The sequence below is a fragment of the Periplaneta americana genome, chromosome 15, assembly GCF_040183065.1.
Source record: "Periplaneta americana isolate PAMFEO1 chromosome 15, P.americana_PAMFEO1_priV1, whole genome shotgun sequence".
Taxonomy (NCBI): Eukaryota; Metazoa; Arthropoda; class Insecta; order Blattodea; family Blattidae; genus Periplaneta; species Periplaneta americana.
Window position 1 is genome coordinate 119674599 of NC_091131.1, and position 27782 is coordinate 119702380.

Genomic DNA, 27782 nt, shown 5'->3' on the forward strand with positions numbered 1-27782 from the left:
GTATTTCTAGTTAAAAGTAGAATATAAGCAAATACTAATTTTATAGATATAGTATAGGCCTATATATTAAAAATTCTACGACCAAGACTAACAATATTCCTAATAAAATTATTCTTTCCAGACAGAAGTTAAAAAGCAGAGTTGACGATGAATATCCCCGTCTAGGCTTACGACAAAAAGTACTTATCAGTAAATATAAGGCCTATTCTGGAACTTGACTTTGTTTCAGAAAAAATTATTCTGGTAGGGCCTAAGTATGTAAGCTTCTTAGGTATTCCAAGTTTCCCCATAGAATCGAGATTATATTCTGCGTAAACTGCTTTAATTCAACAAATAGTTGATACAATAATTGAGGAGCAGACATGGAAAACGGTATAAGTGCCTCCGAGGTCAAATTTTGTTTTTGTCATGGAATGTGATAGGATATATGTAGCAGCGGCAATATCATAGTAATGGATATATGTGCCAAACATCCTTCCATATTGTCAAACGAGTGCATTCTAGATTACACTTGATATAAGTTTCGTAGTATAGTCCTGATGAACGATATAAGTGCCACCTACTGTATGTTCTGTGAAGAGTTACTCGCTGTGTTGATCTGCAATGAATGTAGCGGTTTTGTAGCATTTATCATGGATAATACCAGGCAACTAACTATAAAAGTATCTAAGGCAAAGAAGTGTGTAGAAAATACGAAACTACGGCAGCAAGGGAAGTCATACACAACTGCTAAGGGAGAGGGTTTGTAAAGCCATGGTTCCTGATGAGATGCAGGACATTGTAAGGTCGGCCAGAATTAAGAAACAATTCAAAGTGATTTCAATGAAATCTGAAGACTTCTTGGGTGTGGCCTCAGAAGCTGATAGGGCTCTAAATACGTTAACATTGCGCATTACTCAAGTATCATGGATTCGAATTGCTTGTGATCATCCAACATTGGTCCTTACCAGGAATAACTTGAGTGATTCTGAACAGTGGAAGACATGTCAGGTTCTAAGAAGAGGACGAACACTGCAGTCTATTACAAATCTGGAGAAGTTTGCTATGCTGACTCCTAAGAACTCTTTAAAGGCAGAGAAGAAAAAAGATCTCCTGGCAATGCTAAATTTCATGGACACTAAGTGCCATGGTTTCTACAAGGACCTGTGCCAATAAGAAAAAAAAACAGTTTCTCATGCTTACAAATCAAATTGTTAGTGTTCTACCTTTTAATATTCACAAAGCACTCGACTGTTTGTACCGTTTTCAAGGAAATTATACATGGCATTTATATCGTTGTCAGACTTTGATAATGTGGGAACCAGTTACACTACACAATATTGTCGGTAATGGGTTATTTCACAGCTCAATATGTTTGCAGGGAACTTAATTGGATGTTGAGACTCTTTATGTTGAAAAAATTAAGTAGTAATTGCAAGTATAGTTTTTTGTGTTTTCCCACACGTTGTCATTTTGGCACATATACCGTTTTCCTTGTCCAGTCCACAATTGTGCATTTTTTATATTTTTTCTGATATAACACAGAGTAATTACGTTTCGTGGTAAATCCTCCTTTACGAAAATCTCACTGGTTATCACCTAAATATTTTTTTTAATATGGTTCTATATAACTTGGATAAAATGTTTGTAAATAGTTTATACGTCGCATTTATGGGCGACAGGATCGGTAATTTATCCAGTTTTCATTTACAAACATTTTTATGACAGGAAGACAATTAGCTTACAATAGTCTACTATTTTGGTATGGTTTCGATATTCCAGATTTCTACAATTACTTTATTTACACAGTTCCATAATTATTTTCTAGCACTTTGGGTTAATTCTGGATTGATTATGATCACATCCAATAGCCGCGGGATATAACAGGTGATGGGAGAATTATTATTTTTTTTCATTGACATATATAAAGGTGTAAAAAATGCAAATTTATGTATAATTATATTTTACGAACATCATTATTGTGGCTTCAATGCAAACAATTCAAATAAAAATGTATTGTAAGAGATTGACACGTACACTGGTAACTTATGTAATTAAGAAAAACTATTTTACAAGTATATATAAATAAATAATAATATTACTTATTTTCAGTTATTGGTATTTTATGACATTTTCTCTGATAACTAAACAAATTAAGATACATTTGCAAGTATCAATATCCATTTATTCAAAGTTTCTTCTTACAGAAAACGTTTCGAATTTAGGCTTTCCGTTTGAGAAACAAGATTCTTATGGTTAGCTCATAGCGGTTTCAGAGACTTTCTTTTACAGTTTATTCCATTTGCGTGATTAACAAACAGCTATGTGTTTCCAACACACAAACTCTGAAATACACTAATCATAGATAAGCGAAGGAAAAAGAAACAACGTTACAAATATATTTTACTAGCGAACTATTTTTACTTAGTTGAAAAAACTATCACGTCACAGAAGTTATGAAAAGTTACACAATAATAATAATAATAATAATAATAATAATAATAATAATAATAATAATAATAATAATAATAATAATAATAATATACGTGAAAATAAATGGAAATGTTCGTATTAAGAATATGCTAAAATGTACTACAAAATTTCAACCATTTCGTGTTTTCCAGAATATTTCTTACTCTAATGAATTTGTCAATTCGTGTAACTACCAAACATCATAATCAAACACAAGTATTTAGTGGTATGTTGTTAATATAACAGGAGAACTAAACAAGAAACCATCACCTTCATTACATACCAACATTCACTCAGTGAAGTGATAAACAATAATTACGTTATCTATGAATTGCATATTATATAGTCCTCAATGTTGTGTCGCAGTCTATAGAATATGGATAATGAAGTTCTATTTAATGAACTTAAATTTGCACATTCAACAAATGCATTTCTTCTTCCATTCTTCTGCCCTGATGCCGATGTCAAGAGTAAATGCATCTGCTTCAGTTTGTTCAGCACAGTTCTCACTCTCTCTTGCCACCTGTAGCATTAAATAAATGACAAGAAGTATAATGAAAACCAAGATTATTTTAAAACATACTGAATAAGCATAAAGTATCTTACAACTTTCCGTGCGGTCGTTCTCGATAGTCCAGTGCTTACTGGTAGGGTACTTCCCTGTGGATACGGGGATCAGTCGTTTTTACGGTCGATTTGCTACAAAGTTCAACAAAGAGAGGGGTGGGGAAAAGGGGTGGGTTTATAAACTGCAGAGAGGGCTGCATCATATAGGAATGGGATGGAATGGGTGTGGAGAAAAGGAGATAATAACAGAAGGAATATATAGCGTAATGTGAAGATGCGTTTTATTGATATCGAGAGGCAAGAGATTGAGATTGAGCTCCAATATTCAGAAAAGTCCTCACTACATTTACAATCAGACCTCATTTTTAACTGGGGGAGGTGCGACTACATAAATTCTTGTAACAAAGACAGCAGAGCAGGTTTAGCGTGGCTAAGATTGGGGGCATGGAAGGGTAATAATATTGTCAACGAAGAAGGAGAGCACCTTTGTCCACTGTGCGGAGAAAAGGACTCCTGGAGACATATTTTATTGCAGTGTGTCGAATCGGAACATATCCGGAGAAAATATTTACCACCCTCGATGCTAAGTCAGAATAGGAGTTCGCTTGCATGTCTTGACCTCATGGGGAATAGACAATGCGAATAAAACACTGGATTGTTCCTCTTGAAGGCGGGACAGATTAGAACTTCAGCTGTTGAAGTTTGCGGTGCGAACGACAAAGGGATAATTGCAACTACTCAATTGTACACTTTCATGCCTGTTTTAGGTTAGGATATATTATATAATATGTTTTGTTTATGCCATTTTCATTTTAATCTGTGTGGTCTTTTAGAGAGTGGTTGGATCTAATCATAGGTGGAGGGGGGGGGGTAAAACTTACAAAGTATAACTTATTTCACACAGCACGTACGGTCAGAAGATCCGTGCATTGGATTTAAGAGAAAATTCTGATAATATAGTACATCTGTATGTATAATATTGCTCAATAAATCCGCCCGCCTGCCTGCCTGCCCCTGTGAATACAAGCTTAGCGGATTTAAACCCGACGGAGAACGATGAATTTTTCGAAAAAAAAAAAATGTCAGAAGTACAGCTTTTTCCAAAAGTAGAACAAATCTAGGATGTGCAGGATAATTTTAGAGGTCTAGTAAATGCTTTAGGGAGTGGTAGTATGGACTATTCTAAAAAAACAAAGTTCATATAAACATGTGTCCAATCTTCAATGGGTGTTGAGTGTTAGGTCTATGCATAACAAGCCTTACAAGTGGCAAGAAAGAAATGCAAATTAGGGCTTACTTATGGGGGCAGGATTTATGAAAACACATTTTTTGTGTGTCTGTAAATGATTTAAATGCTAGAAATGATAAGAGAGCTTGGAAATTAATATTTAAATGTTAGTTTGAATTTTTGTACCAACCAGGAGTCATAAACGTAAAGAAATAAAAAAGTAACGTTTCGTTACAAAACGAGTTAACTTCATCCTTTGACACGAATACGTGTTCCAGGGCTCAAACGAAAGCTTATGGTACGCGTAATAAATCTAAATGAGGAAATTTTAAAAGTGCTTCATTGAGAGTTTCTAAAACATTATCAAATATCACATTAATATCTAACTTTAAAAGAAAGGAAAGAAAATTTTGTATCTAATACAAAAAATGTAAAATTTCCTCACTTGAAATTGTTTACGAAGTTGCGTTACAGATATCACGCAAATTTCAAGTGAATTTCAGGCTAATAAAGTGGTTACAAAACCCTGTCTTTATTTAATCCTTCCTCGAACTGCTGAAGGGAATATTATTCTCTAATAAATTGTTCTTCGACTATTTTTCACAGTAATTGCTTCAGTTCATAATTACATAAGTTGAGCCCGGATTTTTCCATGCAAATGCTTGTTTTTATATACGCTTTTTAGACTTCTCAAATTTTGCAGATATTCGCTTTATGACTTACTGATTCAAAATAAGCGTAGGCCTACTTTTTCCATGAATGTTTGCATGTGTTGGCCTTTTTCGGAAGTAAATTCATGCATAATGCATACTATTATGAATATTTTAGATTTAACAGCACATATTTAGACTTTTATATTACATATTATGTCTTTTAGTGCATATATTAACTGAGTAATAGTGCCTTCTTGAAATCTAGTATTTCAAAGTTATTTCTTTATTGAAAAATAAATAAGTAAATAATAGAAAGCTATTATGGTTTCATGGCAGCCTACCTGTCAACTACAGTAGCGTCTTTGAACTTTCCACTAAACCCTCTTCATCTGTTACCATTGGAATTTCTAACGCCAAACTCCCGCTCGTCACAAGCCTGAAGATAAGATATTGCAAAAAAGGAAGGCAAAAGCAGCATGCTTACATACTGCAATTTAGTGCATAGTGCATTTGTGTCGAATTGTGAAGTGTTGTTATGACTCTCGTTAGAACTGCAATAAGAGATCTTGTGTCTAAATGGATTGAGGGAATGGAATTTCTAAAGACGGAAGGTGATGTAGTTTATTGTGATTGTTGTAATAAAAATGCAAGTACTTGTGTATTTTAGGGGTCAGGTAGTGTCGCGGTTAAGGCATAACGCTGCAAAATCTGATGGTCGTGATTTCGATTTCCGATGAGATCATGGTCATGCGAAAATGAAAAGATTTACAATCCGATTTCACTTTCTCCCAAATTTCTTCCCCTAAGTACGCTCGTGTCACTTTTTGTAAAGTATAAATGTCATTTTCTGTATTCAGAAACATGCTGTCGGATAAGCGCATGAGCCTAAAAAAGAGAATTTGGAGAAATTAGTTGTAGTGCATTGATTTAAAAGGAAATAAAAAAATGTAACGTAATGTAGCCTAGCCTATAATTCAATTTTGATCTTGCATATTGTTACTATATTTTCGCATCATTGTGAATGTCTTGTCATATGATATTGCATGAATGCATTCATGTTTTAATATTTGACAGTGCATGGAAATTAAATTAAATTATGTTTTATTTAACGACGCTCGCAACTGCAAAGGTTATATCAGTGTCACCGGTGTGCCGAAATTTTGTCCCGCAGAAATTCTTTTACATGCCAGTAAATCTACTGACATGAGGCTGTCGCATTTAAATACACTTAAATACCATCGACCTGGGCCTGAATCGAACCCGCAACCTCGAGCATAGAAGCCCAGCGCTATACCAACTACGCTACCGAGGCCAACGCATGGAAATCAGGGATCTACACCTAACCCTCTTTTTTTTTATTCAGTTTATTTTTCACGTTATTTTAAGCTCCCTCTTATATTTTTTCCCATTTAGTTATGATGCCTCGCTTCACCTAAAAATCCTAAGAAAGAGAATAACCTTTTCACCCCCTTCGCACCAGAAAACGAATAGATGTTTGTTCAAAACTTGTACAGGGAAAAATTCCCAAGCTACAGTTCTAATAAATATTTTAGATTCCATATAATACTACCAACATGCAAAAAAAAATTCTAAACAAGAGGACTCCAAGTAAAATTTACCGAATCTCGCCTATATCGAAATTTAAATACGCTAGTCATCCTTTCCATCAGTTACACCATCGGAGTTAATTTCGCCTTTCCAAGTGTTCATGCTTCAGAAATGCACATAGACTTTTCCAGTCCAAGAAATCTGAAAGTTAGACATTTATACTACTGGTTGTTCTGTATGGTTGTGAAACTTGGACTCTCACTTTGAGAGAGGAGCAGAGATTAAGGGTGTTTGAGAATAAGGTTCTATGAAAAATATTTGGGGCTGAGAGGGATGAAGTTACAGGAGAATGTAGAAAGTTACACAACGCAGAACTGCACGCATTGTATTCTTCTCCTGACATAATTAGGAACAATAAATCCAGACGTTTGAGATGGGCAGAGCATGTAGCACGTATGAGCTAATCCAGAAATGTTTATAGAGTGTTAGTTGGGAGGCCGGAGGGAAATAAAACCTTTGGGGAGATCGAGACGTAGATGGGAGTATAATATTAAAATGGATTTGAGGGAGGTGGGATATGATGATAGGGACTGGATTAATTTTGAACAGGATAGGGACCGACGGCGGGCTTATGTGAGGGCGGCAATGAAACTCTGGGTTCCTTAAAAGTCATTTGTAAGTAAGTGAGTAAGCAGAGTCCAAGTGATAAAAACGAACTATATTTGGGGATTCTAGTAATCAACCAGCCAACAATTTTATATGGTAACTTGAGAACTGGTTAATACTGAGAAGTGAGTTGCAATGGTAGATGGACAGTAATACTTACCACTTTCTGTATCTCATCTATTAAGCACCTGAATGAATATGTAATGTTTATATCATCTTTCGCTGAAGTCTCAATCCAGTCAATGAATCCAAGCTGCCTGCAATACTCGTCCATGTCGACAGGATATTTAACTTTGCCGATTAGGTCAGCATCACACTGAAACACATGACTTTGTATTACATATGACTAATCTAGTAAAAAAACAATTACGAATACTGAGAAAAGTGAAAAGTTCATAGTTGCCAGACGAAATAGGACATTAAACAAAAAAATTGTTCAACTTTATACACAGGTTGGTATCCGATTTACGATGAACTGAGATAATTTTTTCTTGCGTCTCTTTTTATGTTCAGGTAGCCCAGTAGCTCAATTCGTACAGTTAAATGGAAGCCCTCGAGTTGAATCCCAAGAGGTTAGGGGATAAGGGATATTTCTCGTTGCAGAACTTCGAAAATGACTTCGATGCCCATTCATCTTCCTGCCAAATTGAGTACAGAGTCTTTCAGCGGCGACACTGGTCATTCCCTGTACTGACTACACTACTTCATCCTAGTGTCGAGGTCAGATATGTAATAGGGGAAATTGCCCACCCCCGTGTTTAATATTAAAAAAACAATAATAATTTATATTATTATTAAATAAAAATGTGTGATAGACCCAAACTGTACTTGTTATATTAAAATATTCCATTTTCATGAACGCTTAAGGAATAAAAGAAAAACTAGTTAGTGATTTTGCTGAAATGAAACATTTGCTACATTATTGGCTTACCTATTGTAAATAAAAGTAGATATAATTTATTTGTTATTTGAAATTAATATTTCTTTATAAACAAATGTTATGATAATTTGTTCGCACCTCATCATATTAACAGCAAGAGCATGTGCATTGCGTATCGTATAAGAGAGATAAGAAGTTAAGAATAGATAGCATATGTGCGAAAACTGGAAATGTACTGTAAAGTGAACTAAACTTGACCATAAAAAAATAATAAAGTACATCGGCCTATTTGTGACTTAAAGTAATAAAAAAAATAGTTAATAAATACAGAAAAAAAAATTGAACATGAAAAATATGTTCAGTGTGCCTGATATCATGGTTTAAATCTCTTTTTTATGGTGAATGTTACCCTAGTTTACTCTATGGAAAATAGTTCATTTCAGAGGAAATAGGGAGAGTACGCCATGCAATATATCTTATAAAGATATCTTTTCCTCCAGCAAAAACTCCCGTGGCCAAGGTCATGAAAGCATGAAGTTCTATCTTCATGCCCCCACCCACATGTTTCTCTATATTTAATGTTCAGCTCAAGTACCTCGTCACATATGAAGTGCATTTTTTGTTCCAAATGAGAATAATCACCATCAATTATTAATAAAAGTATTGCCGTACATAATGAACCTTTAACATTAATGAACCTTGAATGATAAACGCAATAGGTAAGTCTAGAACAGAGGTCTCCAAAAAGCGTATCGTCATTCGTGCTCTCGATGCTGCCCGCCGAACACATCTTGCTGAAAGACTAGAGAAGGGGATGAGACTCGTACCTCAACAGATGGGAGCGATCAGTGGGGGATCGTGGCAACGATCTCCTTAAGTTTACAAATAATATCAAAAGAATAAGAAGAATTATCATATGTTTGTATATTATTTTGACACACTATGAAGCTGGAGCCCCGTCTGTTGTTATTGACACAAGCCATTGCAAATTCAACCTCTGCTGTTCTATGGTGCCTTTCAGTGCCTGGACAAGATCTTCTCCAGTTGTATTTTGTAATTACATCTAGAAGACATTCAGACACAGTAAAATGTTCATTAATTCCTCGGATGAAAATGGCTAGGTGAGCTTTGTCATTTCTATCTGTGCTTTCGTCCAAGTGCAAGTGAGTAAGCTACAAACTGGTTAATTGTGGTTTCGACTTCAGATTCAATTACATTTACAATCTTGAAATTCCTTCTCTGAACTGTAATTGGAAACATTTTAATTTTCTTAAACTTTGACTTTGTTCTGGACACAGTATTTTAGTAACGTCCTGTATGCACGATTTTACAAATGATGCTTCTGTAAAGGGCTTCATTGATTTTCCAATATTCCAAGCTAAAACATAGCTAGCAAAAGACTTTTTTGTTTAATACTGAGGACACGTGTGTGATTTGTGTTTGTATTTTCTTGTTTTATATTTATCAAAACATTTGTAGGCTTACGCATTTCACCTAAAATTAAACGAAAAACATATGTTTGTCATGCGGAACTGAGTGTAAACGTATTGTAATATACTGATTATTATGTATAACCAACAATTATACAGATAGTTCCAAAATAAATTATTTCCACATGTCCAACATGCCTGTAATTGTATGATATTCTTTGTGAAGAGTCGAGTATTGTCGTCGCATGTTGAATTTTAACACACCCTTAAGAATTTTCGAACAAATTAAGCATTTCACATTCTCCCCACTAACTCAAAAAAAAAATTGTCTCTTCCTATTCATCCTTGAATGTACTACGTCCATGATTAGAAGACATTGTGAAAAGGTGGAACACGCCGACCAACACAATGATAATGGCAGTCCGCCACTGCTCTTCTTTTGCGCATAAACATTGAGTACAGTACAGGTGGGGATGGGTGAAGCGGAGCGCGCTCATTACGTACTGGCTTCGGTTCCGTTCAGGGGCTTACTCGCGAGTACGCTTTTGGAGACGTCTGGTCTAGAGTATCAACAGGTTCGTAAAAGTGGTCTCTGTTTTAATATACTGGGTGAATAAATTGTAGAGAAATCGCAGTTCGGCAACACGGCTCTCGGCGAACCGCTCACAGGCTCCGGTTCCGTAGATAGTTTGCGATCGGTGATATGCAGCATAGTATCGTTAATTCGACACACTGCAAACTATTAATGTCAAGTATTATTAATAGACTTCCTGGAATTGCCACGAGAATCGTAAGGTTTACTACGCACGCAGTATAGACTGTATGAGAAAGGGGCGTGCAACGGATGGAGTATGCCTCTGATATAAACACTGAGCAATATACTGCGGTTACAATAAAACTTGTAATCTGCATTCAAGAAATATAATGAATGAAAATTGAAGTAGGAAATGTCTAAACATGTAAATACACTATTATTTATACTGAGATATATTAACTCTTAAAATTTAATGTAAGATTCTCACATCATCCTTGAATATGTGCATTGCAGTGAAGAGTTACGTACATTTTGAACGACTGCAAAGTAACCTCCTCCGATGGTCAGTTAAACAGTTTTTATTTTGGGAAAATGTACGTTCAACATCACACGATGTAATACATACATATTTGAAGAACGGAAAGTTACTACTTTTTAGTACGCCAACTTCAGATGTCTTGTCGCGACCTGATAATACATCATTTATAGTACGAAGTTGTGAATAAGCAGAATTTTTAGCAATAATTTTTCTCAACTTACAATTCACTTTTTCTGAAATTAATGAATTTTTATTTTGGATAACGGTTTGTGATACTATATTTAGGGCTTCTGAGAGTTTAGTTTAGACGATTCTAACAGGATGATGCTTTTGGACACGGTTTTAAAATTAGAATCAATGAACAGAATATCTTCCAATAGCTGTTCAGAAGGAAATGATTTTACATCTGCAATAGCGGAACTGTCTGTGCTATCCAATGCATCAATTACCTCCATTATTTTTCCGTAATGTTCTGCATAATAATTAATAGTAACGGGTCAAGACCGGCTGCGGGGGGTAAGGGTATTCCAGGGGCAATTATTTGTAACAGCAACACTCTCATTTTAGTATGTTTGATTGAATTCTTGTCTGCACTAAACAGATGTTAAACTTTGACTATTCCTACCACAGCAATGCAAAAACAGGTGCTTACATAGGTATACATTAGCTGTATCTGCTCTGTTTATTGGACCGGTCACAACTCTTAACATGAATGGGGGCGAGATTGATCACTTTTAATTTTCAACATAAAGTAATTTCAAAAATATTCATTTTTTTAAACTTGAAAACGCCCTGTATATTGCGTTGGGGACAGCTATCATGTGCCCTACATTTAATTCGTATGCATTTCAGATACCCAAAATACCGAAAATTTCACTGATCAAAGACATACTCAGAGTGGGGTGAATTAGATCGGCCGTAAGTTTATTAGCAATTATCAAAGACGACCCTCAAACTAACGATTCTGTGGGAAAAAAAAGTTTGATTTTTTTTTTTTTTTTTTAATTTTTCTTATATTCACCTTTGATTTTTTTTTTGAGGGGGTGACTTTGATCAACTGTTTAATTTATTTCAAACACATCATACAATCAAAAATATTTTTTTTCAATCAACACACAACATCTATAGGGCCTACAGTAGTTCCATACAAAAGCATTACAAAGTATACGTATTTTCTTATTGCATGTAACACAGATTAACAAAATTCCTTTATATCAACATTCTGTTGAAAAGTGTACACATCCCCATCATCTGCTGCATTCAAATCTGGATCTGGAAGTACTTTTATGATGTGTATCACACTGACAGTGGACACATCGTCTTTAACTGGTTTGAAGGCACACTTATTTTCAATCGATTTTCTCGTATGAGAAAATGATTTACCTCACGTGTAGAACTGTTTATCTGTAGGACTTTACAAACATATCTATAAACCTGACTTTTCTTAGAGCTGAAACAAAAGTTTACCAATACAAAATTTCCAACTTCAATTTCTTTTCCATCCTTCCCACTCAGTGTTTCAGGGGTTTCGCCGTTTCCTTCCGATGAACTTTCAGTTGAATCATCGGAAGTACTGGTTTCGTCATGTGAAGTATCTACATCAGAGTCACTTGACGATTCGTGTGGTGCAGTAATACTTCGTCCAGGCTCTACATTCAGACGATTTCGCTTTCTTCTTATTGCTGGCTCCAACGCAGTCCTTTGAGACTGAAGAAATTGTGTGAGAGTATCATTCACTTGTTGCCCCAATGTTGACTCCTCTTGGGCTTCCGGTAACTTTGAAAGGACTTTATCTTCATGTAGTGGGAAAATTCCTGTAGCACGAAAACCGCTGATCAAATTTTCACATATCTTATTGCCAGAAGGTCCGTTCAAATCTATAAGTGTGTTTCTCAGAAGAGTAGGAATTTTTTCTTTTGGCAGTATTTTACATCTTGGATATTTTTGTTTCCATTCCAATAGTTGCTTTCTCCACACTTCTTTCATAGCACGGAAAAAGCACACATCAAGGAGTTGACATAAGTGTGTGGCATTCGGTGGTAAACACACAAAAGAAATACTGTTTTCCTGACATAACTTAATGACACTGTTGTTGATGTGTGAAGACAAATTATCCCCAATGACCACTTTGCGACCAGGTAATCTTTTAGCATGAGGCAGAAATGTAAGTTGGAACCAATCTTGGAATGTTTGAGCATCAAACCAACCATGTTTAGTTCGTGCATAGCGAGAATCTTGAGAACAACATTGCTTGGTACAACATGGTGCTCCCTTTGGTCCATTTTGACACCAGGTATCCCACATACATTCACTTTTATACACAATGTACGGTGGCAACAATGTCCCATCTGCAGAGCCGCACATCATAATAGATGTGGCAGACTTTGAGAAGTTTACTACCCTCTCTGGGTATTTCACACCTCTTCTGAAAATGAAATTACTTTTACCGGGATAGTCACTTAAGTTTGTTTCGTCAAAATTATAAATATTGGAAGGAGACACATCAGCAATTGTTGAGGCCAAATTCTTGAAATAATCGCGTATTGTTGCGTGTGACAGACAATCTCTGGTTGGTTTAATGTTAGCACAAAGTCTTTGTGATGCTTCAGATTTGTGTCTCTTTAGCATTGAGTAAACTAGATCTTTTCCTGGTAAATTGTTTTTCAAAGAAGTGCATGTTCGCCCTTTAGTGTCCAAATAATGTTTGATGACCAGACGCAGATCCAACATACTAATGGGAAAACCCCAATCGCCGCATTTTACAATTTCACGTATAATGCATTTTTCCTCTAACTCTGAAAGTACAGTTTTTCCACCGGGTTTCTTTGTACGAAGGCCTTTGAATTTGTTATAAAGTGTACCGAAACTTATATTGTACTGGTTTGAAGCTACCCGAATTGAAAGTTTGCCGGTTGCTACTTTAGTAAGAGCTTCCTCAAGATTCACATCTGAATAGTTTTTGTAGTTTCTAGATCCTGGCTTCCTTTTGTACGTCCTACCCATTTCTTCAATCTAAAATTGATAAAGAAATGAAACTGATCAAACTCACCCCAATAACTAAAAACTGCTATTGAATACGTACTTTACAATTTAAAACTTATTTAATTAATGCTAATCATAGATCAATTACCATTTAAAATAATAGTATATGCAACAGAATAAATATTTAAATACTTTAATAAGGGTACTCACATTTTATACGTGAATTCACAATATGCAGGAAATAACATCTAACGACAATGACTGCTACACGAAGAATGGAAAAAGTTGTTAATATAATTTTTGCAAACTATGTTCCGATACCATTGTTAAAATTAACATGCAAAGAAGCAACTTTCTGAGAACCTTCATTTGTTTGTTAAGGCGGGATTTTTTAAATTAAATGTAAATGATCAAAGTCACCTCGCGGTATCAAAGTCGCCCCATTTTACGGCTACAAGACCATGCGGTCGCTCACCTCCTCTATACTACCGTACATCGGCAACCTGATTGCATGCTGCGTGTGGAAATTCAACGAAGTCTAATTTTTAAGTATAAGTAGCTAAAACATTTACTCACTCAACTTAAAAACAAAACAAACAACTGGCTTCTTTTTTCAATTATTTATCACAGCTGGCTAAGAAGTGACGCACTAACGTTGCAGCTTCAGTTGAAAAATAGAAGCACTATTTTATCGAATACTTACCGTTTTTCATGCCTCTCAGGGTGTATTATTTTTGTACATTTCGTGTTTTAGAGTGCCCCAGACCAGAGATACAGTAAAAGTCACAAGAGGTTAGGTGAAAGGATCGATAGTGCCACACATTCTACTGATAATTTTATCCTCGATATGAAGTTCATCTAAAGAATGATCGACGTATATCAGTATATTATTAAAAATAAAGATTGCATATATTTAATATCATATACTCTCAAACACAAGACTAAAGGCATGGATACAATACATTCGCTTGAACCCAAATTTGTTTAACGACCACTGCTTTTAATCATAGTAGTAACATTGGTCCTAGAATTTATAACAAATTAATAAAGAAATACCCATCTATTTAATTGTTATTCAAAGAGTTTTAAATTTAAAAATGCATATAAGCACTTTGTTATTAGTGAATCTTAATTAACATTTTTAATGTTATTTATTATAATGTATCTATGCAAATTTTTTACGTATTCAATCCTCCCCTTAGCATGAGATCACATTCTTTCAGAAGAATACTAGAAACTTTGTATATTTACATTTATTTGTATATTTTTATATCAATAAACTTCTTATTGCTATTATTATTATTATTATTATTATTATTATTATTATTATTATTATTATACAGTCATTCATTATGAAAAATATATATTCAGCAACACACTGGAGACTTCAATACTTTTCTATTGAAAACTTGTCATAGCAGACACCATCTCTTATCATTTTATAACTCAATCGTTGTTTAGCACAGTTATTTCAGAAGTTGAATCTGTAAAAATTTTTACCGTTTATTTAGCAAATCTGTAACAATAACGTGGTTATCTAGTATCCATAGGACTGACAATAGCGGGACGACATTTAGGAGAGATGAGTCCGAATATTCGTCACTGGACTAAGTGTCAGTATACATTTGGGGGGGGAAACCTCGGAAGAACTCAATCAAGTAATCAGACCAAGTCGGATTCGAACCCATATCGAAAGCAGTCTCAGAGCAACAATTACTACATCATTGACCTTTGGATGCTTCGTTGTACCATATCAGACTAATCCTGATGATTTGACACAATATTTGACGTAGGCCTAACAAGAAAAGAATGGAAGTTAAGAAGGAGAAAGAAATAAAGCATGCAAGGATCTGTTGGTCACTTTTTTCACTTAGACAGAGGTGTGCAGTTCGAAAGAGAAAAGGAAATAAGTGGGCATTACTTTACAGAACACAAAAAAAGGGAAGTCTATCGCTATCAGTCCACGAAGTTCAATTTTCTCATCAGCACGGATGGCGCGCCTCTGTTCTCTGCAGCATCGTCTCCAACTCTTCGGGATTCGAACTTTGTACTACTATTATTATTATTATTAATATTATTATTGTTATTATTTTTAGTAGTAATCGTAGTCTTAGTAGCAGCAACAGCAGTCTTTCCAAAAAATCAGATGCTTTCCTTCACTAAGCAGATTAGGAACAAAAATAAGACCACAAAACACTTCGTTAAATATAGCTGTTCAGAAATAATTTGTCACATGGTATATTTACACCAGTTGCCGTTCATTTACCATACCAACATAAGGGGTCAGTTTGGAATAAACCAATTTAAATTTAATCGACAAACCTTTTATCACAGTCCAGTAAGAGCTTAACTTTTCTTTAAATATGAGTGGACAGATCGAGCACGAAATGTGCCATAGTGCATACATTTAAGCAGATCTAAAAATGTCTGAATTTAGCTTTTACTTGCAGCTTTTAAACTCACTAAACTTAAATCTATCTCACCTTATTGGCCAACAGCACACAAGGTATGGGATTTCCATCTGATAGAGTCACTTTACAATCCAAATCTTGCTTCCATTTAGTAACAGCATCAAATGTGCTTCCGTTCCTGACGTCAAAAACTATACATGCTCCTTGAGCATGTTTGTAATATATACGTGTCAAACATCTGAATCTTTCCTCACCTGTAATTGAAACACAATGAAGTTTATGTTATGAAAACAACTATAGGCCTATGTCCTTTTTATCACAGTTATTACTTCTATTTTGAGGAGTTATTCAAGCAAGCAAATTTCTACGAAACGTAACTTTTATTACTAACCCTTATAGAATTAACTTTTTAAATCAGTAGTTTATGATTAGCGTGGTAGTTCTACCACTATTTTTATTCCATGACGTGGTTTCACGAGGCAAAGAAGTAAGCAAAATCGAATAGCCTTCTGTTTGTGTTCAGCTACGTCGACAAATGTAACAACAGCAAGAATATGGTTTATCAAGATGCAAAAGAGAGCTTTGGAAGGGAAACAAATGTGAAAGATACTCGTGATCGAGTGTCCTTGCAAGAGTTCCAGAACTGACAAAATAGGAATATGAGTTTCATTTCCTTGTTCTGTTTGGCTCTGGAGTACTCTATTCCTCTGCGAAGAGGCTAAGATAATTTTTATACAGAAAAACCGAAAAGAAGATGCAACTTAAAAGAGCAGAGAGAACGTAAGGAAGAAAAGCCTCATTCGAAATGCAAAGGCAAGTACACTTCACGTTGACATGAAAGCTAGAACATACTCTAATAAATGTAGCCATTTACAGTATGTTCATAAAGAGGATGTTTTAAAAAGATTATAAAAATTGTAGCTGTGTGGTAGGGAAGGACATTCTGAGCCATTTGAGATAGGAAATACATGTCCGCCTATGTCTCCTTTCAGAGCTACGTTATTGTAAAAGTGCTAATCTCTGTCTGGTAACTGTGTACGTGTTTCAAAAGAATCTTAAAAACTTTTTGGGGTGGTAGGGCAGTCTTTTAAGAGATGGAATGCATGTTTACTAGACACCAAAAGGATCTTCAATTTCAAGCAGTTTGCCTACCTGCAGAGATTAACACAATGACGTAGTTCTGAATGGAAACTTAGGTAGAAATGCATTCCCTGTCTCAAACTGCTCCAAATTTCCTGCCCTATCACCCCACGAAGATTTTTACAATATTTTTAAACACCCTGTATGGACATAATGTACCGACGTAAACTTAGCTCAGTAGCTGTATGCTTTTATATTCAAGCTGAAAGGATGAATTGAACCAATCACAAGCCCAGACTGACGCAGTAATGGATTATCGTAAATCGAATTGAAGCACAGGATAAACGTATCATTGGATTTTCTAACATGCTTTCCGCCTTTGAAGGTATCAGGAACTAATCAACTTGTAACATCTGCTTTCAATATTGGAATTAGAGACCACAGTCTATGACACCGAACGTGTAAAAATCTCTTTCCAAAGGCAATACCACGTTACTGATTTATTTCTACAAGCGCCTCCATTAATTCAACTACCAATAGAAGGGGGGCAAAGACTAATTGTGATTTCCCGGTCTCTTATAAGGTCAAAATCCTGATAACTGATATTTAACCCTTGGAGTGGATTTCGGTAAACTTCGGAGAGCCTAATTAGTCAAATCCATTCTCCTCACCTTCACGCTGGGGCCCCCTGGGATCTTTTAAGATGAGAAAAAGAGAGTGGTGTGTGGAAAACAACGGGAAGCTGCAGTATTTTTCTTTCCCAAGAAAAACTGCAAACATGGCATCATGCGTCTTTCCGCCGTAAAAGAGTCAGGACGTAAACTATCCCCCCATTCGGATGTCCGGGGGGGGGGGATGCTGGAGAAGGACACATTATGAAGCAACTCAACAGACAGAAGAAGAAAAGTAGATTGAGGATTGGAACGTGGAATGTAAGAACTCTTCTGCAGCCAGGTAAGTTGGAAAATTTAAAGGCAAAAATTAGAAGAAACAGAGTAGATGTGATGGGATTATCAGTAGCGATGTGGGAAAATAGTGGTGAGTTGGTAAGTGATGAATATTGGTTGTTTTATTGAAATGGTGAGTGCAAAGGAAGTCATGGTGTTGGTGTATTATTAGGGCCACATGTGAAAGATAAAGCGATACCAGTGCCTTACGTACAGTTTTCAAAAGAAAAAGTGGCCGCTCTCTAGACACAAAGTTCCCTTCGGATATATCCGGTACAATTCGGAGACAGGTGATGTTACATGTTGTTGGACCACGTGGCCTGATATCTACAGTCAGAATGAAAGTTTTTGTGTGTTAATCTGTAGCGTAATGGTAGCGTTTCGGGCAAGTGTTCGTAAGGTCGTGCGTTCGAACACAACCTAATGCTTTTCATTTTTTTTCAGGAGTGAGAGAAAATATAATTGTTTCTGTTTCTTTTATAACTGTTTTAGTAATTAACATCAGTTTCATGAATGTATTATGCCATGACTGTGTCATTATTTATTATGACATTATGCCTGCAAATTGAAAGAAAGGTTATATTCTCAACACAAATATCTTTCGTGGCATAAACAAAACAAAGTTACAGGCGTCTGTCTTAAAAAATTAAAAGTTCAAAAAAAAAAAAAAGCGACGATTCAATATTTAGTCCATCTTCCTCACATCTCGATCACATCTTGCAGTCGAGTAGGCATGGAATCGACTAGTGTTTTCAAATACCGACTGTTCTCAGTCACGGCATCCCAGGGACCATGGACGAGCTTCCACAAATCATCAGGGCGTCTTGGAGGGGGATTGGGCCAATTTTTCCGCATATGCTTCTTTACTTGAGCCCACGTATTCTCTAAAGGGTTCAAGTCCGGAGAGCGACGAGGCCAGTCTATCAATTCAATATCCTGTCTCCTCGCAAACCAGTCCCGAATCAATTGAAATGTGTGGACTGGATGATTATCCTGCTAAAAATTGAAGAATTTCAACACGACACAGACACTCTACCACTGCGGGCACGCATGGCAGCGTATCTGTTGTCGAATCGGGTACCATGAGGACGATATACAAGAGTGGGTCCTTACTTTGTAGTAGAAAAGGCGACTTCATCAGAAAAGATTACTCTTTTCCAATCCCGATCACCATTTCCCACTGCAAAGACTAAATGCTCTTCTATATGCTCTTCCTTATGAACTTCCCTAGGAATGGCACGTCGAGATCTCAAATTGGCGGTCCTTAAACGATTTCTCACGGTCTGGTCGTGGCCAGGGAAATTAACAACTGCCTTCAAAGTAGCAGCGGTATGAAAGGGATTCCTTTCAACCTCTGCCACTAATCTGGCGTCCTGTTGTGGTGTTGAAATTTTCCTTCTAACACTCCCAGCTTATCGGCCAAAAATTGCCGAGCGTTGATAATTTTGCATCCATCTCCGGGCTGTTCTTATTGAAACGTTGAAACGCCTACCTGCCTCGGATGCCGAAAAACCAAGATGAACCATAGCCCGTATTATACTTTCATTCGTTCCTGCACCTCTTTGTGGAGCCATGTCAGTCAAAGTCGCAGGCAGAAATGGCGTCGTGGTTTCCTCAGAGAATTAGCCTCTACCTAGGTCTTAAAATAACAGCAAAACATTCATTATACTAAAAATATATTATATTTAATTAGGAAATAATAATATAAATATTTGTTAGATTCCTATTAATAAATATATCATTTTCAAACAAAGTCCACAGAGTTAAGAAGAATATAATTATTTTATAATCTCGACCTCAGTGTCGTAATTTGTTTTCGAAAAATCTGTATTGAACTGTATCCACGCAATACGTCCTTAATCAATGCTGCTATTAACACTGCTGCTGTTGCAGCTGGTATTACAACTACAAATATTATTGTCATAAACGTAACCTTTTTATATCATTATTAAATATTCAGAATATAATTAAAATGAATGTTCAGTTGTACTGTTTCTGACAATGCGCTGAATTACGTTAATGCCAGGTAAATGACATAGCTCAGTCGGAAGAACGTAGGAACGTCGGACGTCCCGAAATTCGGAATTGAAATGTCAATGTATCAGGCTCAAATCCTCGTGACACTTTTCCAATTTATTATGTTACAGGATATTATAATGTAATAATATAACAGTATAAGAAGAAAAAACTAACACTCGTATTAGGCAGCTGTATTGTTCTAAACCTAACATTAAATGTATATTACTTATATCGCTAACGAACGATAACAGAATACAAATGATAATTTGAATATTATTTATATCGCTGACGAACGATAACAGAATACAAATGATAATTTGAATATTATTTATATCGCTAATGAACGATAACAGAATACAAATGATAATTTGAATATTATTCACGTCGCTAAAGAACGATAACAGAATATAACAAATTATAACTTGAATATTATATTATATTATATTATATTATATTATATTATATTATATTATATTATATTATATTATATTATATTATATTATATTATATTATATATATCGCTAAAGGAACGATAAAATATAAATAACTTGAACATTATTCATATCGATAAAGAACGATAACAGAATATAAATGATAATTTGAATAATGCAGTATTTATATCGCTAAAGAACGATTAAAAAATAAAATAAAAACTTGAACAAGGCCCGAACTCACAACCTTCAAATCATTAAGCGAGCTCTCTAGCGCTGGTCTACGAGGCGCAGATATGGAATGATTCCATAGTTCCGGAACTGCTTCTAAAAGCACAAGCATCGTGTAACATCGCCGTGACCCGAAGTGGGCTTAGAAAATATTCGCTGTTCACGAGTGCGGCAACTTTTTTTTTTTTTTTTTTTTTTTTTTGACAATTGTACATGATGGATAATAATGGTGAGACTACTAGGCAAGAAAATAGACTTGGTGCTAGTGCAAGTTTATATGCCACATAGTGGATTAGCAGACGAGGAAGTGGAAGAAAGCTATGGCAAGATAGACGAGATAGTTGAGAAGGAGAAGAAGGGAGCATGCGTAATCCTAATGGTCGACTGGAACGCAGTAGTAGAAGGACAAGATGGAAGAACAATTGGAAAATATAGGTTGGGAAAAAGAAATGACAGAGGAGAATCATTGGCGATTTCTGTAAAAGAAATGCAATGATTGTAGAAAATACATTATTCCACCAACATAAGCGAAGAAGATACACATGGACATGCCTAAAGGACGAAAACAGGTCTCAGATAGACTATATACTGGTAGACCTACAGGAAAATAAGAAATTGCTTAAAAAATGCAAAGACTTTACCAGGAATAGATATTAACTCATATCATGTCCACTGATAGACGAAGTAGATATTCGTCTGAAGAAGATAAGAGGGAGACTGGTGACGAAGAAATTGAACATGAAGAAGCAAAAAACCGCCATTGGATTTGCTGTAAAATGACGAAATATAGCATTTCACACTCAGGTTATCGCCCCCTAAAGTGACTACTACTAGCGTTGTTTATGTGAGAAATTTATAGGATCCCAAACGATCTCTGTTATTCAGGTAAACAAACATACAATTCGTCCCAAATGACCTTTGTTATTCAGGTAAACTAATACACGATTATTTAAACTCACCGTCCCAAACGACCTCTGTTATTCATGTTATAAACACATGACTGTCTCAAACGTCCTACGCTTCCTCGTCATAGAATTATGTCGCCTGTGATTTCTGCTATGGCTGAACGCTGAATGCCCCTCCTCAAACATTTCTAAGTCTGGCAAAACACCTCTGCATTGATTATAGTGCCTCATTCCATGAAATCCACCAGCAGTACTCCTTTCCTATCCCAAAGTACAGTGAACATGAGTTTGTTGCAAGAGAAAGTTCAGCGGAATTTTTGTGAGTGAGTGAGGCCACACTTAATTGACTGATCTGTCTTTACGTAATCTCAGTAAGTTTACGAAGGATTCAAATTGCTTTAAAGCTTGAACAAAACTTTTTACTGTCCGTACCTGACAGCACATATTAAATTTAACGGTAGCTGTAAAAAAAAATAAGGCCCGTAACACACTACACCGAGAACTATGAACTATGCAATATGTGTGGAGACGGCTAGCAATGCTTTTTCTTCACACTACAGCGAGAAATATGTTTCTATACAGTGCAGTGAAGTCATCTCTGTATAGATAATTAAAACACTGATTTTATTACGCCATATGGAAGGAAATTGATATGAGCTAATAGAAATAAAGTTACATAAATTTGAACAGTTGACTTTTTATTAATTGTTCATATTTATTCACATAATATAAATTTTATAGGCTACAATTCGGATAGGTTACCTGTGGGAGCAGGAAATACAGGTGGTGGGATAGCTATGTTTTAAAAAAATCGACCGATGTCAGCTATGCCCATGGATGGGCAACTCGTGCTCACAAAGTGCTAAAAAACCTTGAAAGAGAGAAAGACAGACGGAACCAATCGTAGCAGTTACAAGTTGTTTGTAGTTTTGCTGCAAAAGCAGTTCATTGCCACGGTGCGCTCTGGCGGCTCATGCAGGTGGTCGTGATATCTACTCCATGATTTGATATTTAGAATGCCGTATGGTACAATAATTATAGTAATTTTTGACAGACTGTACCTAAACACACATAACAAAATTATATTATTTCCTAGCTTTGTAAATTAGTTTAGTACTGCAAACACAAACTGAATAGAACCTTTTCAAGATACACCAAACATAGCTACAAGACTTAGGCTATTTATTATTGCACTATGTGTTAATATTTCTATTATATGTCTTATTTGAAATATAGAACGTGAGAAATTTACAAGTCTTTATACATTAAAGAGTATTCCTCTGTTCTCAGAAAGGTAATAGTCTGGATTCGAAAACATTCACTAATTCAAGGAAGTATTTTTACATGTCACGGCAGATGAAATAAACTTATTTCTAAGCTCTTTCTGTACATTGAGAGCTTTTACACTTCTTTCTTGTATTAAACTCTGACTCAAGCACATACAGTATATATATATAGAAGCAAAGAGTATATTTGGAAATTCTGACTTAGGCAGCATTACAAACAGTTCGATTCCTGATTTCACTGGAATCTGAGTGGCGTGCTGTTCTGTACATTAATCAATTCAAGCTATAAACTTTCAGGATCTTCTATCGGTTGTAAACCAAAACTATTTCACAAAAATCTCGATTCCTTGTCAATTGCCACCGTTTCTCCAAACTTACCAGTGAATTCTGCTGTAGGTCTTGAAGTAGGATCTTATATTTGATAAGATGGTTTTCTTATCACCCTGAAAGATAGTATATTTATTCTGCGTTCAATTTCTTCCCGAGTGTCATTTATATTTGTTACTGTTGCTCCAAGGTATTTGAATTTTTCCACGTCTTCAAAGGATAAATTTCCAATTTTTATATTTCTATTTCGTACTATGTTCTGGTCACGGGACATAATCATATACTTTGTTTTTTCGGGATTTACTTCCAAACCTATCAGACTTGTTTCAAGTAAAATTCCCTTGTTTTCCCTATTAGTTTATGGATTTTCTCCTAACATATTCACGTTATCCGAATAAACAAGTAACTGATCTAACCCCTTCAATTCCAAACCCTCTGTTTTCTTGGACTTTCCTAATGGCATATTTTAGAGCCAAGTTAGAAAGTAAAAGTGATAGTGCATCTCCTTGCTTTAGTCCGTAGTACATTGGAAAAGCGTCAGACAGAAACTGGCCTATACTGACACTGCTGTACGTTTCACTGAAACTTATTTTAATTAATCGAACTAGTTTCTTGGGAATACCAAATTCAGTAAGAATATTATATAAAACTTCTCTCTTAACAGAGACATATGCCTTTTTGAAATCTATGAATAGCTTATGTACTGTGCCCTTATAGACCTACTCCCATCTTTTTCTCCAATACAAAAAAAATTTATCAATAGTCAATCTATTACGCCTAAACATTGATGATCCCCAATAATATCACCTACATACGGAGTTAATCTTCTCAAAAGAATATTACACAATAAAAGTGATAGATATTCCTCGAAAGTTACTACAGTTAGTCTTTTCCCCCTTCTTAAATATATGTACAATTATGGACTCCTTCCATTGTTATGGTAAAAATTATTTGCCTGTAGGTCTAAATGAATAATAAAACAAGAATTTACCAAAAGTTTCCTTAATAAGCAAAAGACTACTATTACTTTATGTTAAAACAAACAAAGATGCTAATATATATATAATAAAGGAATATTGAATTTTAAGCTTCACCTCCAATGTCCCAAAGATGAACTCGGATAGTTGGTTTTCCATTTTCATTGAGAACTTTGAGACTGTAATCGACTCCAACCGTAGCTTTGTATTCCTTGGAAAAATTACGTACTACGTAACGTCTTATTATTGATGTTTTTCCAACTCCTAGGTCGCCAATTACCAAGATCTTGTATAAGATGTCATCTTCAACCAGTAGAGATGTGTTCTTTTGCTGGAAATATAAAAACAATAACTATTAAACTTAAGGACACATACATTCAAAGAAATCGCTAATTTTTAAGTACCAGAAAGATAAATGAAAATTCACACGCACAATATTACTGGTGTTAAGATTGCACGGAACAATAGCTTCCCGTTACCTTCTGCAGCACTAGTACTTCTAGTTCCTGCAGAACTATTGCAGGATATTCTGGTTAAGAATGGCTATAAATTATATCTACAGGAACTGTGAAGTGGATAACAGAGAAAGCGGAAGTACACTAAATTTAAATCAATACAATACTTCTTGTTCATAACAAATTTCTCAGGATTCGCTGGGATTTGAACCTGAAATTCTACCATCTACCATGGAAAACAAACATAATAATATTATTATTTGCTATGTGTTATATATTTTTGTATAGCTCAACTAATGAATTGTACTCTAAAAACTAATTAGGCTAACTATATTGTAACACTATTTCAAGTTTGATTAGTGAGCATGTAATTAATCAGCGATGTAAGTGATGAAGAGGCAAAGAAACTGGTCACCCTATCACATTATCTCATGGCTTAGTTGCCTCACGATGTCACGGAACCAATCTTCGGACTGTTGACTAAACATACGTATACAGTAACACTTCCTGGAATTAAACTCTTAAAACTACAAGAAAGCAGAAACTAAAAATCTACAAATTAATAATTGAAAATGATATAAGTCGACCTACCCATTCATCTTTGCTTCCATCATATCCTTCCAGTGGTTTAGAAATCGCGAGGCTTTCTTCTTCTTCTTCGGCCTTCCGTAATTCCACACTCGCAATTTCAGAAGTGGTGACATCATCCGAGTTCTGAGTCTTTTTTTCACTTGTGACGTAATTTTCATCGTCAACATTAAACACGCTTTTATAGTCCGAAGGAGTTGACTTCAACAAAAATTTATCCGATGACGTCCCATCGGTTTCAATTTCGCCCGTTTTTAGCAAGATGTGATCACTTTTTACGTTAGGTGTACCTGGAGAACTTTGCGTACTAAAAAATTTCTCGCGTGTTATGAACCTTTCACATTCTTCCCTATTCTTTGCTGAGGTTATGGTAAGCCTCTCGGGCGTACCTCGATACGACGGAAATTTCATCTCGCCCTCTGTACCTGGATGGCTCGCGCTATCGGCAGAATCCTGACTATTCAAACAGTCGTCTTTCACTTTAATTCCCTCTTCCTTTGGAGTAAAAACACATTCACTATCGAAAGAAGAGCTTGTTGAAGGTGTTGGAGGGGGAGTCGAAGACAACATTCTCGGGACGAGTTCGATACCATGTACTATTTTCTTTACGAATGTATTGATATATGATTGGCCTGGACTAGTTTTAATGCTGTCTTTCTCATTCACTTCCGCCTGATCTGATACCCTTAAAACCGGTTCCATTTGGATTTCGTCTTCCATTTTGTTTACGATTCTAGAATATTCTGCAGAAAATAATCAGCTAAACTATATTCTAAATGTTATTTCACAGACAATAACACTCATACACGTCACATACATAAATCCATAATCTCGCATGTTGTATCAGTATATTACACTTAAGCACAAAGAACATTCAAATTCTGTGAAATTAAAGGTCATATTTCAATTGCAGCATTTCACCTCCTCTCTTATCTATACAACACAAGGCAAGTCACTTCTCAGCGTAACTATGAACAATATACACTAAGACTTCACAAAATTAAAGCTAGAACATAATATCATTCGTAAATTCAATCCCACATTACGACGGAGCAACCTCGAAACTGACCTACTTCAGAAAGGGATGGAAGGTAGGCACTAAAAAACATAGCTATTCGTAAATATATCGATAACTGTTCATTTATATGAGCTATTTTGTGGCGCCCTCTTTGGTTAGCATATTGGATTCCTAATATCTTTCTCTAATCTGAGGCGACGTAACATACCAATGGCCGCACCCAGAGAAATAAGAAATATTTAAACAAGCCCGGATCGGAAAGCAACCGATTCAGACAACATTCTTCCTATAGCCTAGCTCTAAAAAGACTATCTCCATGCTCCATAATTCACCTTACGAAGATATACAATGACTTACTCTTGGTTTCAGACACTTTACCATCTCCTAGCATGGAAAGAAGTACACATTACTATTCGTAAACTAGGGAAAGGTATCACACTTTCCTCTAGTTATACAAGGTGATTCATATGTACCTGTACAAAATTTGTGGTAGTAACATAGAAGGGAAAATAAGACTAAAATGTTCTGTACAGTTTTTCCCGAAAATTCTTACTTTCAGAGTTATGATGCATAATGTCCCATCTTGCAAGGCATCAAAAACAAGGGCCAGTAAAGCCTTCGGGTGTGTCACATTCATAGCGACTACGGTAAAATGTTTGTTATTCATACACTCCACTACAGTTCGTCCCCTTCATGCCAAAGCCATGAATGTGCATTTTCTTAGTTCTGAGAAAAACGAGTTTAAAGTTGTTTATAAATTCAGGAAAACTTCATTTTAATCAACATTCTTTATCATAATATGTTCATTAAAATGAAGTTTCCTGAATTTATAAGGGCATTTGTAACTTTAAACTCCTTTTTTTCTCAGAATTAAGAAAATGCACATTCATGAATTTGGAATGACGTGTACGAGTAGATTCCGACCTGATAGGACTTTGTTCACTTTACGTAAGTTATGTATGGTACCGTTGTAGTTCCTACCGTCATTACGTCTTGTAAATATACATTCATTTTGTCGTTAATACAGTAGGTTTCAGTTTTTATATACGATACGAAGGCTTACTCCAGTGATGTCAAAGCAAGCGCATTTTTCTGACCTTGACGTCGTGCGCGGGCATCAAGCGCTAGGTATGCTAGGAGGAATAAGCAGCCTGTTGGATTAAGAAAACAGTGGTGTACATACAAACTTGAAACGGAACGTGAAATTTTATGTCATTTTTATATGGCTTCTTTCTGTTTGTTATTTTCTATATTGTCTGTAAAACAAAAGTGCTAACACCAATTTCTTAGCCTAATATTGCAGTTGTGTTTTAAACGGTAATAACATAATAAAGAGTAAAAAAGGAATATTCGCACAAATTCCATAATAACTACAACTATACTGTACTAAGTGAATTAAACACATGATTCATAAAGAAAGTGTTATCCCAAAGAAAGACACTGAATATGACATGATAAGTTGAAATTGATATTGATGGTAGCTTTAGCCTTATAAAAGTAATCAAAACAATATTATAGTACAAAGCAAAGTTGCCTAGGTGTATGTTTTAACTGTAACTAATATTAAATAATAAAATTCTTATCGCATTGTGCTTTTAGGTGATATTGGTGCGCAACTATCTGTTATCA

General features: G+C 35.5%; 1 protein-coding gene across 1 annotated transcript; it reads right to left on the reverse strand.

Annotated features, from left to right (window-relative positions):
- Positions 1–2531: 2531 nt before the first annotated feature.
- Positions 2532–26743, reverse strand: LOC138715296 (uncharacterized). Its single transcript, XM_069848061.1, has 5 exons — positions 25139–26743; positions 24210–24423; positions 15962–16143; positions 7274–7429; positions 2532–2974 (listed from the first exon to the last, which is right to left on the reverse strand). The coding sequence occupies exons 1-5, from the start codon at positions 25853–25855 to the stop codon at positions 2870–2872; spliced, it is 1374 nt and encodes a 457-aa protein (XP_069704162.1). The 5' UTR covers positions 25856–26743; the 3' UTR covers positions 2532–2869.
- Between the last annotated feature and the right edge of the window lie 1039 nt (positions 26744–27782).

Excerpts from the sequence above, each read along its gene's own strand:
- LOC138715296 (XM_069848061.1), bottom strand. The coding sequence starts at position 25,855 with ATGGAAGACGAAATCCAAATGGAACCGGTTTTAAGGGTATCAGATCAG. Across the intron at positions 24,424-25,138 it reads ATGGAAGCAAAGATGAATGG|CAAAAGAACACATCTCTACT; the intron begins GTAGGTCGACTT and ends TTATATTTCCAG. Across the intron at positions 7,430-15,961 it reads GTGTGCTGTTGGCCAATAAG|TGTGATGCTGACCTAATCGG; the intron begins GTGAGATAGATT and ends CATGTGTTTCAG.